Source organism: Chrysemys picta, chromosome 13 (genome assembly GCF_011386835.1).
Source record: "Chrysemys picta bellii isolate R12L10 chromosome 13, ASM1138683v2, whole genome shotgun sequence".
In the NCBI taxonomy this organism is placed as follows: domain Eukaryota; kingdom Metazoa; phylum Chordata; order Testudines; family Emydidae; genus Chrysemys; species Chrysemys picta.
In genome coordinates, this window is record NC_088803.1 from 24,490,856 (window position 1) to 24,512,772 (window position 21,917).

The 21,917-nt window shown below is 43.1% G+C and overlaps 1 protein-coding gene across 11 annotated transcripts in view; it reads left to right on the forward strand.

Annotated features, from left to right (window-relative positions):
- RALGAPB (Ral GTPase activating protein non-catalytic subunit beta) overlaps positions 1–21,917 on the forward strand; it is a 136,233-nt gene that overhangs the window by 81,175 nt on the left and 33,141 nt on the right. For 9 of the 11 annotated variants that reach the window (XR_010592446.1, XR_006175551.2, XM_005295442.5 and 6 more), the window contains 7 exons: positions 464–528; positions 729–861; positions 3,442–3,575; positions 9,789–9,971; positions 17,027–17,178; positions 19,491–19,678; positions 21,591–21,697. Coding sequence is in view for 9 of the 11 variants with exons in the window: in XM_005295442.5 (XP_005295499.2) it covers positions 464–528; positions 729–861; positions 3,442–3,575; positions 9,789–9,971; positions 17,027–17,178; positions 19,491–19,678; positions 21,591–21,697 (962 nt within the window). In the remaining 2 variants the exon portion in view is untranslated. The remainder of the gene's footprint in view (positions 1–463; positions 529–728; positions 862–3,441; positions 3,576–9,788; positions 9,972–17,026; positions 17,179–19,490; positions 19,679–21,590; positions 21,698–21,917) is intronic. The other 2 variants (XM_008168152.4, XM_005295446.5) reach the window with 1 other exon arrangement.

Below are 21,917 nucleotides of genomic sequence, written 5' to 3' on the forward strand. Positions count from 1 at the left end.
CTCCTTTTAAATCTGTGTCTGATGCCTTGTCCTTGTAAAGGTTTTATAGTGTGCGCAGTGCATAAAAAAAAATCCCATCTCCATACTTTCTATGCTTGCAGAGTGGATAGCTTTTTCAGAGTTGAGTTCAGAGAGTTTTTAATGGAAAAGGAGTTAAGATTTAAAAACAAAAAAGCTTTATTAAAAAACAAAGGCCTTTCTGCGTTGAGAGGAGCATAAGGAACCTCTCTGTCAAGCCAAGTGAATTTAAAATAATTTACAGCAAAATCTGAGCTAGTTTATCACTCTCTGTGTTGAATTTCAGAGTCTGAAGCAAATCCTTGTGGCTATCATAAACCCTTAAACAGATCTTTTATAAAAGTGAGCACGGACACATTTTTGTAGAGTTTTAGCTGCACATACACTGCTTTTCACATATTTGAACTGTAAGCAGTTCACCTCTTCTTGTGTTTTAATGTTGCAGGAGCGATGTTAAATATTGTTCAAGACTCAGCACTTTTAGAAGCCATTGGCTGTCAGATGGAAACGGTGAGTTTTTTGTGTTAAAGCTGAACTTTTTAAAAAAAACATATTACTGTATTATACCTACTTTTCCAAGCTATCTAAGCTGATTCCATTAGGTTTTGCCTTTTTATTCTTCTAAGTACATCTTCTAAGAGTGTTTTCAGATATGCAGAACACTAACCTATACAGTCTTCTCCCTCATTCATGCTGATTTCAATCTACAGAATGGAGGAGAAAATAACCTTTTGAAAAACCACCGTCGCACTAACAGTGGCATTAGTACAGCAAGCGGAGGAAGCACGGAGCCCACAACTCCAGATAGTGAGAGACCAGCACAAGCACTTCTGAGAGATTATGGTAAGGAGTTAAGCATGTGTTTTTTTTTTAATTGCCATTATATCCCAATTTTACAAAACTCCTTGCCAGGTTGTGTTTGACTTACTGAGATCTTTAGATATATGAATCTTCATGGATATTTTCAACCAGAGGTGATGGGTATTGTGGGTAGCCCTTTGGATCTGGCGTTAACTGCTAAATTTTGCTCCTATTTGCATTTATCTATTAGTTTTCAGTCCTGTTATAAGGTATTTTGTTAGTATTCTTATCATAGTAAAGTGAGCTCGAAAGCTTATGAAAAATGGGAAAGAAGCAATTTATTAACTTATCTTTGTAATGTATGTTTTTGAGCCTCTTACGATTTGCAGCTGATACTGGGGCAGATCCTCAGGTAGTGTAAATTGTCATAGCTCCATTGATTTTGGTGCAGGTGTGACAATTTACACAAGTTGATGATCTGCCATTCTTAAATCATAGTTAAAAGGATTCTGAAAATGAATTATGATCCTCTAAAACAGGACATCAGCTATTCAGACCACTTGATATAATATGTTAAAATTTTGTTTTGCTTTAGTTTGATATAGTTTGGAGTTTGTTTGACCTTATAATAAAATCCACCCAGTACTAAATCTGTATGTAGTGAGCCAGCTGAGTTTAGTGAAAGCCTGGATTCCCATTTGTATCTATTTGTCGGTCTTTGATTAAGTCACTAATGTTAACCAGATGTACCTGAGAACAGACCACCTTAGTACGATGTCTACTAAAGATGTAGATTCTGGGAGCCAGATCCTACACCATTGAAGATGAGTTTTTCCATTGACTTCAATGGCAGGGGAAATCGGTGTATGCTCTAAGTTTCACGTCCGCTGTTGAATTGTATCTGTGCAGGATTTCAGTTTGTCTGGAAATGGCTTACTTGATATCTGAATGCTGCTTTTTCAGCACATGGGTTTGTTTTTAATTTGCATGTTTTAATTGGTACGAGTTTGCACTGAGACAAGTGCTCTTGGCATGTCTTATGCAAAGTATCTGTTTGTAGGGTTCATAGTGACCTTTCTTTTATGTATCAGTTACTGAATTCTGTGACTATGATAGTCTGAAGACTGACTTTCATAATGTTTTGGCCAAAGACTTTTTAGCACTGTTAACATTCATTTTATTGGGTTCTTGTACCCTATACAAACAAAATATAGTGTTCAAAATAGAAACATAATTTGGGAAGTTCATAAAAGCAGTTTTTTATTTTCATCTGGAGCCTCTAAGACCATCCTGATTCTTTTGAACTTTCCTATTTTCAAATTTTAACTATAGCTGATACTTGAGTTCTGTTACTAGTGTTCCAAAGAATGTCTTACTAAGAACTCCTGTGTTTGTTTGTGTGTTTGTTTGTTTTTAAAATGTGTGACATGTATTCTTTATTGGAGATTCCTTTTTTCCATCATAATTCTCCTGTCCTTCTTAGTCACAGGCACCTGCTTCCTCTGGGCCCCGGGGTGCTCAAACCCCGCTCTGCCCCAGACCCCATCTCTGCCCCCACCCCGTCCCTCTCCCAAGCCCCCACCCCTGCCCCACCTCTTCTTGCCCCTGCTCCACCCCCACCCTGCCTCTTTCTGCCCAGTTCAGCCCCCTCCCCTGAGTGCATCCCATTCCCACTCCTCCCTCTCCCCCAAGTGCCTCCTGCACACCGTTGAACAGCTGATCACGATGGGCGGGAGGCACTGGGAGAGAGGGAGAGGAGTTGATTGGCAGGGTTGCCGAGGGACGGGAGGCGCAGGGGAGGAGGGAGCTGGCTGCTGGTGGGTGCTAAGCATCCACTAATTTTTTTCTGTGGGTGCTCCACAGATTTCTGAAATCAGTTTTTTTTTCCCCTACTCCAGTCTTAAAAAATATGAAATTATAAAGAAAGCAGATACTGAAAACATACCATTTAATTTCAAGCCCGTGGTGCAGGAAAATCAAATGTCTGGAAGTAATTGAAGTGCTGTTCCATCTTTTCTTTTCCTCCCAGGATTAATTCTCTCAATGCCTGGAGCTAATCTTTATGAAATCCTATAGTAATTTTCAGCATATATATTTTAAGTAGAACTCTATATAATATTTGTACATCATATTAATGTCTGAATTAGTTGAAGTTATGAGTACTCAAACTATGAACTCTTACAGAAACTTTTTGCTATAGTGTTTAAGTTTCTGTATAAAGTAAACCTGCTGATAGCCATTCCACAACTCCACAATTTAAATGTAGTAGCTAGTATTATGCAGCATGCAGTGGATACCTAAAATGTATTTTCAGATGAATTATTCCAACTACATTCAAATGGCAAATCTGGTAAAATATGTGTATAGATGCATAAAGAGAGTATGCTTTGAGAGTAGAAGCTAGTCAGATTTAGATATATAACATGCTGGAGTTATAAACCAATTAATTCATTAATCCATGTGAAATTTACTAAATTGCTAGCTTCTGAGGTGTATGTAATTTTGTTTTCTGTGCTTATTGTTACTGCTTTGGCCTGTGCCTGACAGATTGCTTTGCTTATTGTTACTAATGCTTAGTTATTTTCCCTCCCTGTGGGATGTGGTATTGGGATTATATCCTAGCTCTTAATACAGATACAGCGGCTGGACTACTGATTCGCAGTATTCACCTGGTAACACAAAGACTCAACTCACAGTGGAGACAGGACATGAGTATTTCACTAGCTGCATTAGAGCTTCTTTCTGGATTGGCAAAGGTGAGAGCTGAAGTTTCACTTGTTTTGGTTTTAAATAATTCAGGGATTATATCAAGCCACAAGATGTCCTACAAAAAGAAACAGTCATTCTGTTGATTGAAATATGAAGCATGTCTTGCTGCTATTCTTGGAATGATTTTGCAGACTAGATAATTGTATAACACATTCAGGTTTTTAATGAGAAACGTTGGTTTAAAAGGCTACCACTGCCATTCCAGGGCAGTTCACTGCCTTGGAAAATCTACCATTTAAAGGATTTAAAAATCCTTACTGCAAAGGCCACATACTGCTTTTCCCCTTCTATTCTGCCCTGGAAACAGTCATTCTTGTAAACTGAAAACATACAGATTATATTTTTAATAAGGAAATAGTATCTTTCTTTTTGAAATTTGTATTTCTGCTCCTCAGTCTGAAGCTAATGGGCTTGCTGCTCCTCCCCTCTTCCCAGTTGAGTAGTTAGATCAATCCACTAGCCTAGATTTTGGCATTCCCTGCAGCAGTCCAGATGCTGAGCAGATTTCCTCCCACTGTATTCTCCTTTTATTACTCTTGTGACCCTATTGTAATTTACCATTTCCCCTACCCCCAAAAAACTTCCAGCTGTCTGTCAAGCCATCTTTTTTTATACCTACCTTTGGGCAATTGTCACTTGCCCCTTTGAACCTAATTTAAAGCCCTCCTCACCAGGCTGTCTAATCAGTGTGTGAAGATGCTCTTCCCCTTCTTGGGCAGGTGGACCCTGTCTTTCCCAGCTGTCCCCTGTCCTGGAGCAGCATCCCATGGTCATAAGAACGGCCATACTGGGTCAGACCAAAGGTCCATCAAGCCCAGTATCCTGTCCTCTGACGGTGGCCAATGGCAGGTGCCCCAAAGGGAATGAACAGACAGGTTATCATCAAGTGATCCATGCCCTGTCACCCAGTCCCAGCTTCTGGCAAACAGAGGCTAAGAACGGGACACCATTCCTGCCCACCCTGGCTAATAGCCATTGATGGACCTATCTAACTCCCTTTTGAACCCCATTATAGTATTGGCCTTCACAACACTCTCTGGCAAGGAGTTCCAGAGGTTGACAGTGTGTTGCGTGAAAAAATACTTTCTTGTGTTTGTTTTAAACCTGCTACCTATTAATTTCATTTGGTGGCCCCTTGTTCTTGTATTATGAGAAGGAGTAAATAACACTTCTTTATTTACTTTCTCTATACCACTCATGATTTTATAGACCACTATCATATCCCCACTTAGGCGCCTTTTTTCCAAGCTGAAAAGTCCCAGTCTTATTACTCTCTCCTCATACGGAAGCTGTTCTGTACCCCTAATCATTTTTGTTGCTCTTATCTGAACCTTTTTCAATACTAATATATCTTTTTATTTATATCTTTTGGACAACCACATCTGCACGCAGTATTCAAAGTGTGACAGTATCATGGATTTATATAGAGGCAATATGATATTTTCTGTCATCTTATCTATCCCTTTCTTGATGATTCCCAACATTCTGTTCGCTTTTTTTGACTGCCGCTGCACATTGAGTGGATGATTTCAGAGAACTATCCACAATGACTCCAAGATCTCTTTCTTGAGTGGTAACAGCTAATTTAGACCCCATCACTGTATATGTATAGTTAGGATTATGTTTTCCAATGTGCATTATTTTGCATTTATCAACATTAAATTTCATCTGCCATTTTGTTGCCCAGTCACCCAGTTTTGTGAGATCCTTTTGTAGCTCTTCGCAGTCTGCCTGGGACTTAAGTATCTTCAGTAGTTTTGTATCATCTGCAAATTTTGCCAGCTCACTGTTTACCCCTTTTTCCAGATCGTTTATGAATATGTTAAATAGGACTGGTCACAGTACAGACCCCTGGGGGACACTACTATTTACCTCTCTCCATTCTGAAAACTGACCATTTATTCCTACCCTTTGTTTCCTATCTTTTAACCAGTTACCAATCCATGAGATAACCTTCCCTCTTATCCCATGACTGCTTATTTTGCTTGAGAGACTTTGGTGAGGGACCTTGTCAACGGTTTTCTGAAAATCTAAATATACTATATCCACGTGCTTGTTGACCCCCTCAAAGAATTCTAGTAGATTGGTGAGGCATGATTTTCCTTTACAAAAACCATGTTGCCTATTTCCCAACAAATTATGTTCCTCTAATGGTCAAGGAAGCCAAAGCTCTCCTGTAAATGCCATCTGTGCAGGCATGTGTTCATCTCCAGAATGCATCTGTCCCTGCCTGGGCCCTTACCCTTAACTGTGAGAATGGATGAGAATACCACCTACACCCGTGACTCCTTCACCCTGGCTCCAAGAGCCCTGTAGTCACTACAGATCTGCTCACGGTTACATCTGGCATTATTATTAGTGCCCACTAATAAGAGAGCAGTAGAGAGACAGATGAGCCTTGGCAATCTTTCTGTAATGTCTTGGATACAGGCTCTAGGCAGGCAGCAACTTCCTGGGATGGCAGGTCAGGTTGGTAGATAGATGCCTCCATCCCCTTCCGAAGGGGGAGTGGGAGGAATCCCCATCACCACCACCCTATGCTGTCTCCTCTTAGGGGTGGTGGCCCTAAGCCTCCCAGCCTCTGGGGAGATGCCTTCTCTTCCTCAGCCATGAGGTCTGATCATCTCCTCCTGTTGCCAGTACAGCATACTGGTTCTTGACCTTGATGGAGTGGGTGAGGGTGGAGCACTGTCTACTGCCTGAGGTCTCCTCCCCGCAGAGCAGCCGTTTTCCTTCCTGTTCTGGTGCCACTGTTGCCTTCTGTAGTCAGCTAGTGACCTCCATCCAGACGTCCCCACGTACATAATATCAATGAAGTCTTTGCATAATCAATGACAATACGCTCTTTGGCTATGATCTGCCCCAACTTGTGACTTGGACATCACTAAGGCTGTTTGGTACTCAGTAAATAAATAAAAATTCCAGCCCCTGTGAGAATCCAAATTCACCATGGGAATAACCATCAGAGTTCCATTGGGAAGTCTGTTGTAATTGTTAAAAAGAACAGGAGTACTTGTGGCACCTTAGAGACTAACAAATTTATTTGAGCATAAGCTTTCGTGGGCTACAGCCCACTTCATCGGATGGGCTGTAGCCCATGAAAGCTTATGCTCAAATAAATTTGTTAGTCTCAAAGGTGCCACAAGTACTCCTGTTCTTTTTGCAGATACAGACTAACACGGCTGCTACTCTGAAACCTGTTGTAGTCATTGGATATGATGTGGCCTGAGACCAGCCTTCAGAACAGCTGGAGAATTGGGAGGCACCAGACTTTCAATGACACGCAGGTTGAAGGGGTGATGGTCTCTAACGGCAGCCCCACTGTGTGATATCCAGCACTGGGATGTAGGAAAGGCTGCCTGTCTCTGGGCTCAGAGCTGTGTTCCCACCAACAGAGGCATAAAATCATAGAATATCAGGGTTGGAAGGGACCTCAGGAGGTCATCTAGTCCAACCCCTTACTCAAAGCAGGACCAATCCCCAACTAAATCATCCCAGCCAGGGCTTTGTCAAGCCTGATCTTAAAAACCTCCAAGAAAGGAGATTCCACCACCTTCCTAGGTAACCCATTCCAGTGTTTCACCACCTTCCTAGCGAAAAAGTTTTTACTAATATCCAACCTAGACCTCCCGCACTGCAACTTGAGACCATTACTCCTTGTTCTGTCATCTGAGGACAGTCTAGATCAGGCGTCGGCATCCTTTCAGAAGTGGTGTGCTGAGTCTTCATTTATTCACTCTAATTTAAGGTTTTGCGTGTCAGTAATACATTTTAATGTTTTTAGAAGGTCTCTTTCTAGAAGTCTATAATATATAACTACACCATTGTTGTATGTAAAGTAAATAAGGTTTTTAAAATATTTAAGAAGCTAAATTAAATTAAAATGCAGAGCCTCATGGACCGGTGGCCAGGACCCGGCCAGCGTGAGTGCCACTGAAAATCAGCTCGCGTGCCGCCTTTGGCACACATGCCATAGTTTGCTTACCCCTGGTTTGATCCATCCTCTTTGGAACCCCCTTTCAGGTAGTTGAAAACAGCTATCAAATCCCCCCTCATTCTTCTCTTCTGCAGACTAAATAATCCCGGTTCCCTCAGCCTCTCCTCATAAGTCATGTGCTCCAGCCTCCTAATCATTTTTGTTGCCCCTCGCTGGACTCTTCCCAATTTTTCCACATCTTTCTTGTAGTGTGGGCCCAAAACTGGACACAGTACTCCAGATGAGGCCTCACCAATGCTGAATAGAGGGGAATGATCACGTCCTTTGATCTGCTGGCAATGCCTCTACTTATACAGCCCAAAATGCTGTTAGCCTTCTTGGCAACAAGGGCACACTGTTGACTCATATCCAGCTTCTCATCCACTGTAACTCCTAGGTCCTTTTCTACAGAACTGTTGCCTAGCCACTCGGTCCCCAGCCTGTAGCAGTGCATGGGATTCTTCTGTCCTAAGTGCAGGACTCTGCACTTGTCCTTGTTGAACCTCATCAGATTTCTTTTGGCCCAATCCTCTAATTTGTCTAGGTCCCTCTGTACCCTATCCCTACCCTTCAGCAGATCTACCACTCCTCCCAGTTTAGTGTCATCTGCAAACATGCTGAGGGTGCAATCCACGCCATCCTCCAGACCGTTAATGAAGATATTGAACAAAACCAGCCCCAGGCCTGACCCTTGGGGCACTCCACTTGATACCAGCTGCCAACTAGACCTGGAAGCATTGATTACTACCCGTTGAGCCCGATGATCTAGCCAGCTTTCTATCCATCTTATAGTCCATTCATCCAGCCCATACTACTTTAACTTGCTGGCAAGAATATTGTGGGAGACCGTATCAAAAGCTTTGCTAAAGTCAAGTAATAACATGTCCACTGCTTTCCCCTCATCCACAGAGCCAGTTATCTCTTCATAAAAGGCAATTAGGTTAGTCAGACATGGCTTGCCCTTGGTGAATCCATGCTGACTGTTCCTGATCACTTTCCTCTCCTCAAAGTGCTTCAGAATTGATTCCTTGAGGACCTGCTCCATAATTTTTCCAGGGACTGAGGTGAGGCTGACTAGCCTGTAGTTCCCTGGATCCTCCTCCTTCCCTTTTTTAAAGATGGGCACTACATTAGCCTTTTTCCAGTCATCTGGGACCTCCCCTGATTGCCATGAGTTTTCAAAGATAATGGTCAATGGCTCTGCAATCACATCCGCCAACTCCTTTAGCACCCTCGAATGCAGTGCATCCGGCCTCATGGACTTGTGCTCGTCCAGCTTTTCTAAAGAGGCATGATGTAGATGTATACACTAGCAGGCAAAGTACTGTCTGAGACCGGGAATTCTAGCTCCCTGTTCTAGGCACTGGGGACTGCCTTGTTACATGAGACGTTTCTAAGGTGTGGCTAAATTACAGGGAGCAAGGAAATCCAAGTAGGCTCATTGCATCAGTGTTAGCTGTATGGCTAGAGCAATCCAGTTTGGGGGGAAGGAGGACAGTTCTTCATCTTTAACTCTGTATCAAGCCAGCCTTTTCCCCCCTGTTTGTGGTACTATTCGCTAGCTTCCAAGATCTTGGGCTCTGGCTCCATGGTTGTCCTACCAGGCCATAAGTTCCTTCCCATTTATATCTTGGGGAGTTTCCTACTAATTAGTCTGAGAGGGGCTTGGCAGAAGAAGTGAAGTAATTACTGCTGAAAGGATCTGCTCCACAGACTGCTTTCCTTTCACTTCCTCTTCCTCTTTTCCTGGGAGAAAGCTGCGACGTTAACTGAAGGCTGAGAGCAGACAGCTCCATTGTTGGAGTGAAGAAGTCACACAAAAGAGAGTTGTCAGAGGTTAGTGATGCCAAAACCCAGACAAGTGGATAGGTCCAATTACCTGCATGAGAGAGGTGACAACCTGTAAGTTCCAAAATAAGGAAGCTAAGCAGAAATCCATCTTGCAGTAAGTCCACTAGTAAACCAACTGGTGTCCTCAGTTCTTTAGATGCAAACCAGTACATACTGCGGTAGGATTCGTGCACAATCTCTTCACTGTAACTTTGTTGTTCCATTGCATACTGCATTACATTAAACCTGTCTTGCTTTCCTTTATATCAGAGAGCGACGCTCAACTGTTTGTATTTCTTAGCATGTAGAAGCACTAAAACAAGTTTTCTCTTCTCTGAAAAAGTTCCTGAAGAAATTCTCAGCTGACCGTGTCTCCACTGCTTGCTTTACTTAGGTGAAGGTGATTGTTGATTCAACTGATAGAAAGCGAGCTATCAGTTCAGTATGCAGTTACATTGTGTACCAGTGCAGCCGTCCAGCTCCACTCCACTCTAGAGATCTTCACTCCATGATCGTTGCAGCATTTCAGTGTCTCTGTGTCTGGCTCACTGAACATCCCGACATGATGGATGAGAAGGTGAGAGGATCTGTGCTGTTCCTGTTTAATGGAGGGAAGTTTGCAGCTAAATTAAATACTTGCTGTTTTGTGACAGAAGGCTTGCACAGCTAAACCACCTGTTCTTGGGTACTTTTCATGTGTATATTTCCAGCATTAAAGAAATGCAGTTAACTTGAAATCCTGTAAACATAAACTAACTTCTGGCTGACTCTAAGTTGTGTTGCTAGAGGTGAGAGGGCATTGAGAGTGGGGTGAAGGGTTGGAGAACAGGGTGAAATGCATTGGTGGTGGGGAAGATATAGGGGATTGGGGTAAATGGAACCACCTTAGGGACTTATGAAAATGGGGTTAGGATGGGGGGGATATGGATTTGGAATTGTAGGGGCTTAAAGGGGTGTCATGGAGCTGTGCTGCCTGGTCTCAGAATGGGTGGGGGCTGTGGGAGGTTGAAAGCAAATTCAGGGGATAAGAGAGCATAGATATACAGGGTACCTGAGGTGGGCATGGAGAGGGGACTTGGAGGCAGAGATCTGTCTGAACAAGACTCCTCTGTCAGGCCTTATTGACAAACCGACTTAAACTTTTGGCACTTATTGAAAAGACAGGGAAATTCCCTGACAGAAAGTGAGTTTGAAAAGAGTTAAGTTGAAGGTGTGTTTAGGGGAAGTCCAATTAACCCACACAAACCACTCACTTTCTTTACAAAAATCTGTGCTTAAAAACAACCTTCGCAAGTGTCCAAAAAGGATAAAGTGAGGGCTCTAGCTAGTTCCCCAATGCTCCACAATCCTTCTTTGCTCACTCTCATCTATCTAGCCTGGGAGATTGATAATTTGAGAACTAGTGAAATGATGATGTGATGAGAGTCATGAAATGAAAGTTGAATAACTGAGAGGAGAAAGGGATTTTTAGTCAGATTACGTAAAACTGTTTTATGCAGTGTAGTGGTAGCCATGTCGGTCCCAGGGTATTAGAGAGGCAAGGTGGATGAGGTAATATCAATAAAAGATATTCCCTCACCCATCTCATCTCACTCTGTTTTGTCTGCTAACTCCCATTTAACTTCTGTGCCTAACATTTTAGCTAAAGGAAGCCTTCCTTAAAGATTCAGCATCCTTAAACCTTCAATTAAGGTGTGGGAGCTTACAGTAAACAAGCTCTGAGACCCACAACAAATTCTTCAGCAAAACTGAAAGGAGAGCAGAGCTGACGTTCCATAAAATTTCTGAGATAAAATAAGAAGGAGAAAAAAAACCACCATTTTCTGGCATATTCATCATAAAGAAGCAAAAAAAGAACATACACCCAGTTTAAAAAAAATTCCTTTGGTCACGTTTAGCGATGTTCTGTAAACAGTGTTTTGTTTGGGAATCATGTTCTTAGGCGGTGGTTAGCAAGAGTAGGCTTAAATAGAAGTGTGTGTAGGGTATTCTTTGAGGGGCAGATTCTCCGATGGTGTTACTCTATTGACTTCAGTGGAGATGTACTGACCTACTTCAGCTGAGGAGCTCACCCGTTATGGTGACAGTGCTCCTTATATTTTGGTGTTTTAAATCAGTCTGTCTGTGCATCTGCATATTTCGAACATTCTGGGCCAATTTTTAATGTGCACCCACAAACAGTTATAGCCCACAGATAGCCCAGGTGTGTGCACAAATACACACACTGCCAATGCTCCACAATCTCAAGGCAGCAACATGAAAATATGTATTTTGAAGTAGCACTTATACACCATTAGCAGTCATAGTCCTAAAAGGTTTTCATCTTTATCAAATGGCTTCCCCCCAGTGAATTGGGTGCTGAACTGTTATGTCTTTGGCACCATGGTCTCAGTGGACTTTGTGTGTTCTTTCACACATTGAAGGTTTTTAACATTGATCACACATTGACTATATGCAGTTAACTCAGATCATCACTTTATATTCCATATAATCAAGTGTTGGCTCATTCTGGATTCATGAGGTGGTCTTTAATTCCTTTAAAAATATTTTAGAGGCCGCTATCGTGGGATGGCAGCAGTGCAGAGCTTTGTCACCTAACCATCTTAGGTCTGCTAGAGACCTGGCACCTTATTCCTTGGCAGTATCTTGTGAAGACCAGTATATCATCAGGAATTTCCTGGATTATAAGGGGGGGAAATTGCTATAGCTCCCCAGATAGAAGGGAGTTCAATGTGTGTTAGTAAACCGTGTGTAAATTCCATGGCTTTCCTCTATAAGATACAGTAGAACCTCAAAGTTAGGAACACCAGAGTTACGAACTGACCAGTCAGCCACACACTTCATTTGGAACCAGAAGTACACAAGCAGCAGAGATGCCCCCAAAAGGCAAGTACAGTACTGTGTTAAACATAAACTACTAAAAAAATAAAGGGAAGGCAGCATTTTTCTTCTGTGTAGTAAAGTTTCAAAGCTGTATTAAGTCAACGTTCAGTTATAAACTTTTGAAAAAACAACGATAATGTTTTGTTCAGAGTTACAAAACATTTCAGAGTTACAAACAACCTCCATTCCCAAGGTGTTGGTAACTCTGAGGTTCTACTGTGAATGATATTTCTCCCCTGGAATATTCAAGTTTGACCCTTCTACAACAACACTGGGCACTACATCCTACATTGCAACAGCTCACAAAGAAAAGTTTTCACTCTTTGGGTTTTTACGTGACATGACTGCAATTCAAGAAAGTTCAGCAGAATGGCCTCGTCACCAGCAACCCTTCTCTGTCACAGCTATGGATGCACTAATTGACTCCCTGTGTGTCTCAATAGATTTGATGCTGCTTAGCTATTTAGTTGTAGCTTTTTCATGGAGGCTGAATGAGCGAGCTAAGGGTTTCATTTTACATTATGAAGGTTCTTTGCAATTACAAGGGCTAGAAACTAAAGAAGAAAAGCGGTCTGTGAAGAAATAGTAGAAATATGGAAAAGAGCTGCAAGATTCTGGTTTTCTGCTTAAAACATCAGAAGCATGACACAATCTCTCTGAAATGCATTAAATGCATGTCTGCTTAAATATTTTTATAAAAGACTTTTTCTGGATCACTCTCCTAATAACATCCTCTCTGTTGTGTTCCACATATATAACTGTGAAGAGATGGTGTATAATTTAACTTGTATATACAATTTAGCAGGATTCTTCTATAATGTGTTTTTGTACAAATTCGGCAAAGCTTTTTTTGAGGGCTTATGTTTTTGCATTCTACCATGTATGTGTGCAGTTGGGATAGTCTTCTAGCAGTGGCAAGAACCTCAAAATTTAATTGATCAGCAAAACTCACATGGCAGAACTTCATTTGAATTGACAATACATCATTGGAAAGACAAGGTGGGTGAGGTGATATGGTTTATTGGTCCAACTTCTGTTGGTAAGAGACAAGTTTTTGAGCTACACAGAGCTCTTCTTTAGGTCCAGGAAAGGCACTCAGCGTGTCACAGTTAAATGCAAGGTTGAACAAATAGTTTAGCATAAGTAGTTAGCACATGTTCTAAGGGATCATTCAAGGTGAAGTGATCCATTAACACCCCTGCAGTCTAAGACAAAAAGGGGGGTTAGTGGGTTACAGATTATTGTAATGAGCCATCAGTCCAGTGTCTATATTAAGACCATGATTCTTAGTATTTAGCAGAGTTATGGATTTAAGCTCCCAGACTCGTCTTTTGAAACTATTGTGCAGTTTTGAGAATGAGGACTGATAGGTCAGATATAGACCTATTCGCTTTGTGAATAGTGTTCGCCCACAGGTGATTGGGTGCTTTTGTCTTTTATTATTTTCCTGTGTGAGTTCATTTGAGAGTGTAGTGATTCTGGTTTCACCCACATAGTTGTTTCTGGAGCACTTAGTGCACTGGATGAGGTACAACATACGTTATGATAGGCATGTGTAGGACCCATGAATCTTGAAAGGTGGGTGGTGGGGGGTGTTGATCATTGTAGCAGTGGAGATATGGCTGCGGGTTTTGCATCTCTTGTTCTGATAGTGTCTGGTGCCACTTTGAGTTAGTGTGTCCTCGTCTGTGGGGAGTTTACTTCTGTTGATGATCTTGGAGAGACTGGGGGGTTGTTTGAAAGCCAGAAGAGGGGGCTCTGGAAAAGTTTCTTTCAGGGTGGGTTCCTCATTGAATATGGGTTGTAGTTATTTGATGATACAGGTCTGTCGCATCTTACGTGCGTTTAACATCTTTCAGCTTTGTGGTTGGGGTGGGGGGAAAAACGTGCGGGCGAGTCCACCAGCGTGAGAAGCGAATCTGCTGTTCCCACTAAAATATTTTTTTGTGGGGACTTGACAGCAACAGCATGTCTTTAGGCCTGTGATGTGGTTCTCCCCTATAATACCCCTGGAGGGTTGGCCAAAAAAAAAAAAAAAAGTTTAAATAGTGCGTCTGCCCTGGAGTGAGTGTGAGATGGGAGAAGTGAATCTGCTGTTCCCACTACAGTACTCAGTCCCCCTGTGCCTCTCATAGTGTGCGCATCTCACTGCGCTGAGTGAGATTCTACTGTGCCTATACTGTTTAAAGATACAGTATGTATTTTTCGTACTGTATAACATGGCCCCTAAACGCAAGGCACCTACTTCATCTGGTGCTCAACCGAAGAAACAGCGATCTGTTCCAACTCTAGAGGAAAAACTGGCTGTGTTGATCTTATTGAGAGATGGTATGTCCATCGCAAACGTGGCGCGTAAATACGGCCGCAACGAATCTAGGATCCGTGCCATCAAGATTCGAGAGAGAGAAATTCATCAAGCCGTGGCATCAAGTGCTCCAGTAACTGCTAAGGTGACGAGCCAAGTGCATGATAAGACTTTAGTGAAGACTGAAAAGGCATTAAATTTATGGCTGGAAGACATGAACCGTAAACGTGTGCCTATCAATGGCAGCATGTTGTGAGAAAAGGCTCTTAGCATCTATACGCTGTTCAGACCTCCCGCCGAAGAGGGACAGCCTTCTGATAAGAAGGAATTCAAAGCCAGCCAAGGTTGGCTTAACAGTTTTAGGAACCGCTTCAACCTCAAAAATGTGCAGACTACTGGTGAAGCTGCATCTGCCAATGAGGAGGCAGCAAAAGCCTACCCCGAACAATTAAAGAAAATCATAGAGGAAAGGGGCTATCTTCCAGAACAAGTTTTTAATGTTGACGAGATTGGGCTCTTCTGGAAAAAAAATGCCCACCCGCACTTACATTTCAAAATCAGAAAGACAAACCCCTGGCTTCAAAGCAGCTAAAGACCGTGTGACTGTGTTGCTTTGTGGCAATGCGGCTGGGCATTTAATTAATAAAGCCGGGCTTGTTCTACAGGTCTGCAAATCCCCGCGCCCTAAAAGGCAAGAACAAAAATCTCCTGCCTGTGTTCTGGCAATCAAATAAAAAGGCTTGGGTGACGGCAGCATTATTTCTGGATTGGTTCCACAAGTGTTTCATTCTGGAGTTCAAGCAGTACCTTGAAGAGAAAGGACTTGACTTTAAAGTGTTGCTGATCGTAGACAATGCTCTGGCCACCCTGCGGCACTCAGGTTTGCGCATAATGACATTGAAGTTGTCTTTCTCCCGCCCAATGCCTCCTCCAACCTCTCAATCAAGGCATCATTAGCTGTTTCAAGGCCCCGTACATGAGGCTTACATTCTCACGGATTCTTACCGCTATGGATGCTGATGCCAATGTTAATATGATGGAATGTTGGAAGTCCTTCAACGTTGCTGATTGCATCACTTATATTAAACAGGCAATGGATGCAGTTAAGCCTGAAACAGTCAATGCATGTTGGCGGAACCTATCGGAAGACTGTGTGAATGATTTTAAGGGTTTCCCGACCATTGACAAAGAAGTGCAACTCATTGTTCAGGTGGCCAGGCAAGTGGGTGGTGATGGCTTTGTCAACATCCTCGAGGAAGAAATTGAGGAATTAATTGAGGGCCATAGAGAAACCTTGACTAACAAAGAGTTAGAGGAACTGATAAAATCGTCTACAGAAGACGAAGATGATGACTGTCAGGAAGAGCCAGCAACTTGGAATCTTCATAAATTTTCTGAAGTGTTCCAAGCAGTGAAACACTTGAATGATTTAATTTCTGAATATCATCCTTCTATGGAATTAAGCCTCAATCACACTTAGTATTACGGATGATTTGACACCGTACCAAGAAATGTTTGAGGAGCTCAAGAGACCACAGCGACAGTTGCCAATCACCGTGTTTTTAAAGAAAAAACAACCAGCAGCAGCAGAGCCTACACAATCAACTTCTCGAGCTGAACCAGAACCAACCACTTCGTCTACGACTCGCTCTCTGTCACCCAAGCCTGGCCCATCGTCTCCTGGATCGACATCAAGCCCTGACGACTCAATAATAGTGTTGTCAGGGGAAGAGGAAGACTAATCATTGAAGTGTGTACAGTACAAGACTAGCAAGAATATCCAGGATGACTGGTGACTGTTCAGGTTTACAGTACTGTACTGTTCACTTTTTATTCTTTCATTCTTCGGTCTCTGTTATGTTATTAAAAATACTTTAAAATGATATTTTGCATATGTAGTCTTTATTATATTCTGTACTGTACATTGCTTATACAATACATAGTACTGTACAGGGTTGTATACACAAAATTGTACTTTATGGGTGATTTAAGGGATTTTCAAGGGTCATTTTGACTATATGCGGTTTTCGCTTTATGCGCTGACTGCGGAACATAACCCAAGCGTAAGATGAGACAGACCTGTACCCCATATGGCTTCCAGTGTGGCATGGTAAGTGACAACTTAAGAGTGTACAGTCGACGTGGGTTTTCTGTATTTAAGCAGGTTTTCTTGGGGTATTTGGGTGGCCCATTATGATGTGCTCTACTCCTCTGAAGTATCCTTGTTGGGTGAGGGTGGTTTAGAGTGTGTTAAGGTGTATATCCCAGACTTTCTCCTTGGAGCATATTCTGTGGTATCTGAGTGCCTTGCTGTAGATAACCGATTTCTTGGTGTGCTTGGGGTGGCTATAATGGTGATAATACATCATTGTCACGTGAAATTCTTTAGGGAGGACCAGATGTGAGTGTTTTGCTTTAAACAATTTGTCCCTTTCCCACTTTAGGACTGTTTAAAAGAGGTGTTGGAGATTGTGGAATTGGGCATCTCAGGAAGTAAATCCAAAAACAGTGAACAAGAGGTCAAGTACAAAGGAGATAAAGAACCAAATCCTGCATCAATGAGGGTGAAGGATGCAGCTGAAGCTACATTAACATGGTATGGCATTCATCAGAATATGTCAGCTGCCTGGCAGTATATCGCTGCTGGGGAAATTAACATTCAGAAGAACACTATTTTAATGGGTGGGTATTATGGGTGTGTACAAGAGTTTATCGGGGCTCGACCCTCTCCGGGTGGCGGGGAGCCACACTGGCTCACTACCCACTGGTGCTTGGGTACTTTGTCCAGCTGCAGGGTCTCCCTCGGCAGCCCTTGCAATCCTCGAAGACACGGTAAGCCCGACCGTGGCTCAGGGTGGGCACCAATGCTATGTCAGGGCTCAGGCCCTCAGTCAGGGCTGAGCAGCAAGCAGGAGTATTTAGCCCAGGCCCTAGGTCAGGACGGGGCAACAAACGCTGAATCAGGGGCTCAGACCCTCAGTCAGGGTTGAGCAACAATAGTACCAGTATTTAAGCCCAGGCCCTGGGTCAGGGCGGGGCAACAATAGTAGGCCTAAGCCTCAAAAGGCCTGGGAGAGGGGGAGACTGCCACCCACAGGTGGCAGGCCCTCCCACTCCAGCCTGGGGCCCTAGCAGCAGTAGAAGGCCCGCTGCTTAGTCAATGGGGATCCTGGCCGCAACACACTGACATAGGCTCTGGCAGTGCTGCAGCCAGACTGGGGTCGGCTGCCCCCGGGCTACTTCCACACTCCCCCCCTCGGGGCCTACCTGGGGGCTGGTGTCGGCCTCGGGGAGATCCTGGACCATGGGTTCATCAGGCCAGGGATCATTTGGCAGGCCTGGCGGCTCCTCCGGGTAGCAGGCGCAGGGCAGACCCGGCGGCTCCTCCGGGTAGCGGGCGCCCTGGGCCGCGGAGGTTTCCCAGCCCCGAGCTAGGCTGGAGACGTCTGGGCTCTCCGGCGGCTGGGGCCTGACTGAGTTCTGAGGGCGAGCCTTTGTACTTCCGGGTCGCCGCCTGACCCCCTGAGGGGCAGGCTCAGAGCTCCCTAGCTCCGCTCACTCTCGCCTCCGGATGGGCTCTTTCCCCCCCCCCCCCCCCCACCACCACCACCACCACCTCTGGGGCGGCGGGGAGCCACACCAACTCTCTACAGGGTGGTAGGCTGGGTAACTTGGGATGGATAGATAGTTTTCACTTGCTAACTTTTACAAGTGGCTTGCAAAAAGGGGTACCTGCCTTCTCCTTTGTTCCACTTACCGTAAATTGCCATACAGTTTAATGTGAACTATAAAATGATTCTGTGTACCAAGATAAATGTAACTATTCACCAGAATTTGCAGATGAACTTGGTATTGCATAAAAGTATTTATGCATGTACTGCTGTAGTCCAGGCACTTTTCTTTTATCTATGTAAATACAATTATTAATTGTGTGTGGGGGGGTTAACTATTAAATATGCTCATATCTGGTGGTGATCTGACCAGAAGTAAGAGCTTTTTTTAAAGGGCCTAATTTCTGGGGGAGAGATCAAGTAGGTGATCAACAGCAATCTCCTATCTGATCTCTCCCCCAGAAATTACGCCTTTTAAAAAAGCTCTGTCCAGATGTTGTATTATCACCAGACATGATCATACCCTCATTCACCACTCTTAGCCAGGGAATTTCTTCTGAAATTAAACCCTGAGATGGTGCTGTTGCATTGGTGGAGACAGATAATATCTGGGAAAATAGTTTTTAAAATAATGTGCATAATTTCAAATTATTATTGAATATTTTTATCGCAGTAGTGCCCATGGACCCCAATCTGGTCAGGGACTCCATTATGCTAGGTGCTATACAACCACATACGAAGACCTGGTCCTTGTCCTGAAGAGTTTGCAATCTGAAACCTTCAAAGGCTGCACTCCTCAAATTAGGGGTCTAGGTTCATGAAGGCTCTGCTGTATAATTTCTGTTCAAAGTAACACTAAAGCAGTGATAGCAAGCACACCTACTATGGCTGCTCCAGGTGCTTGGGATTCAAGAAGGGATTAGGAATTAAACACTTTGATGGACAATAAGAATATTCACAGATATATATGAAAAGTTAAAATAAAGAAAAAAGGGGTAGACATTCTCATGCTTCAAAGCATTCCCAAACTGCTGATTTCCTGTGGTTAAAGAAGTAACTTCCCACATGGGCAGGTTATTTGTCCCTCATGGGGTTTCTTGCACTGTCCTCTGAAGCCTTCAGTTATTGGTCCCTGTTTGAGACAGGACCTGGATTATGTGGATCATTGGTTTGATCAGTTGTCAATTTCCTATGTCAGGATGCAAAGGAACAACATGTCTAAAAGTTCCCATCTCAGATGGGATCAAGATGCATCTTTTTGGATGTGGTGTTGACTGAATTCTTTTCTGATTTACAGTATTATGCAGTTACTTGGAGCATTTCCTTCACCCAGTGGCCCTGCCTCTCCTTGCAGCCTGGTGAATGAAACCACCTTAATTAAATACTCCCGTCTACCTACCATTAACAAACACAGCTTCCGCTACTTTGTCCTTGATAATAGTGTCATCCTAGCAATGTTGGAGCAGCCTTTAGGGAATGAGCAAAGTAAGTTAAACATTTTGGGTCCTCTTGGTTCTGTAGTTCAAAATTCTTTGTAGCATATCTGCAAAATGTGTTTGTTTTAGTTAGGCAGTTCTTTTGCCTTTCACACACTGGAAACCTGTTCTACAGGGTGTTCCACTGAAGTGTGGAACACTGGCATGTAATTGCAGGGGTTCATGCAATAAGATCAACAAAGTGTCACTGTAGTTACAATGAATATAAACCCTGCCAAATTTTCCAAATAAATGTGCACTAATCTGTGAGATCACATGCTTTTAGCTGACTGCTCTGTAAATACAGCTGAAGGAATAAAACCAGTAACACTTCAGTACATTTTAAAAAGTCACACGTTCCACTCCATAAAAGGGTGAATGTATAAAATGTATGTCAGACTACATGGATTGATGTTTAACCAGCAACTGCTGTGTGTGGTATTGATTTGCTCATTTTAAGGCTCTGTTGCTATTAAATATTTCAGTGGGGACTGACTCCCAGCAGCTGTATTGCGTCATTGCTTTTCATCTGTAGGGGCTTAACTTCAATTGAACTCCAATCTCTAGCAGACACTGGGTGAGCCATTCCACTGCACCAGTGGGATTAGCTGTAAAGGAGATGTGCAGCCGGGTATTATTTGTGCCATAACCCATGTCTCCTTACTAACTCTCCTAGCAGTTTCATGTGCACTTTGAACAAGAAGGGAATTAGAGTAAGAGCTCTGCAATACCCTGTGCAAGCATGCCTTCGAGATGGACAAACACTACCCCCAAATCACTCTCTGGGCCTTCCTATATAAAAAGGGGGCCGCTTAAAAGATTTCATCCTCTCTGCCAGATATCATAGATAGACATGTCAGACAGATCTAACAGTTTGCATGGGCACATGGTACTTGTCCATAGCCAGACGGCCATTGACCAGTGACACTAGTTCATTCCCATATGTGGGACTGACCAGGATCAAGGAAATCTGAAGACTCAGAATCTCTGTAATCTTTCTCCAAAATGGGAGCTGTGATACTAGCCTATAATTACAAGGTCATCAGTATCAAGGGATGACTTGAGTAGGTGCCTCACCCATGCCTCAGCGAGAGTGGCTGGCACCCTGTCCTCAGATGGACACTGACCGTGTCCACCACAGTTGGCCTATCATCTTTGCCAGCCAAAAAGAAACATGGGTCCAGTTACCAGGTTGTGGCCCAAAGTGCCCAAAGCACTCCTGGTACGTCACTGACCATCACTAGTTTTAAATTCTAGCAGATAATTTGGACACTGGTAAACACCCACACCCATATCTGTCCAATCCAACAAGTTTACGATAACACTCCTTGACTTTCTTGGAATAATACACACACTCTCTCAAGTGAGCAGTTCTTCTCTCTCAGAATAACGTTGTGTTTGTCCTAAGTTGTCAAATATCACTGGCATTAAAATCCTCCAAGGACTGGTCCAAATCCATGTTATGTTCTCAGATGCTGATGTATATACATATCCCTCCATGAATCCACTTGCTGCCCATGTAAACAGGCGGATTTTTTTTGATCTACTGGCCTTACTTCTGCATGCAGAAATTACAGTCTGTTAGCTGAGTTGTAATGAAACTAACCACTTCTTGCAATCAAACCAAGGTGATCTGGCTCAAGGGTAGAAGTCCATTTGGAATGTTCAGAGAGCCCAGCAGAACAGTATTTCCATGTTGCAACAAAGGTCATCCTTTATTTTTGCTACCCTTCAGGGATCTGTCTAATGGGTGAGATGGGAGGAGTTACCCTGAAAATCACACAAGTTTACATGGTGATATAGTATATTGACACTTATGGGTATGAATACATTTCCGTCTGTGCTGATCACTTAGGTGTTTGCCAATTGCATTAAATTATTACATAATATATTAAAATATGTTTTATCTATGCACTCTGCAGATGACTCTTTCCCCTCTGTCACGGTTCTGATCCGTGGGGTGTCTGGAAGACTTGCGTGGGCCCAGCAACTTTGCCTTTTGCCAAGAGGAGCTAAAGCAAATCAAAAGGTCTCTATCAGAGCCCAATGGGAAATCTGTAACTACAGATGCTCAGCAGAAATTTCACTAAAATTGCAAGATAACCCACAAAATTGATGACTGTATGTATGGCTGAGTCACAGTGCCCTTAACTGTGGGTAATGATACACATCTCTGGTGCTCTTTACAAATTTGTTATAATACTAGAGTGTGAGTGTTGAACAAAAATGCTGCTTACTTCCGAATTGTT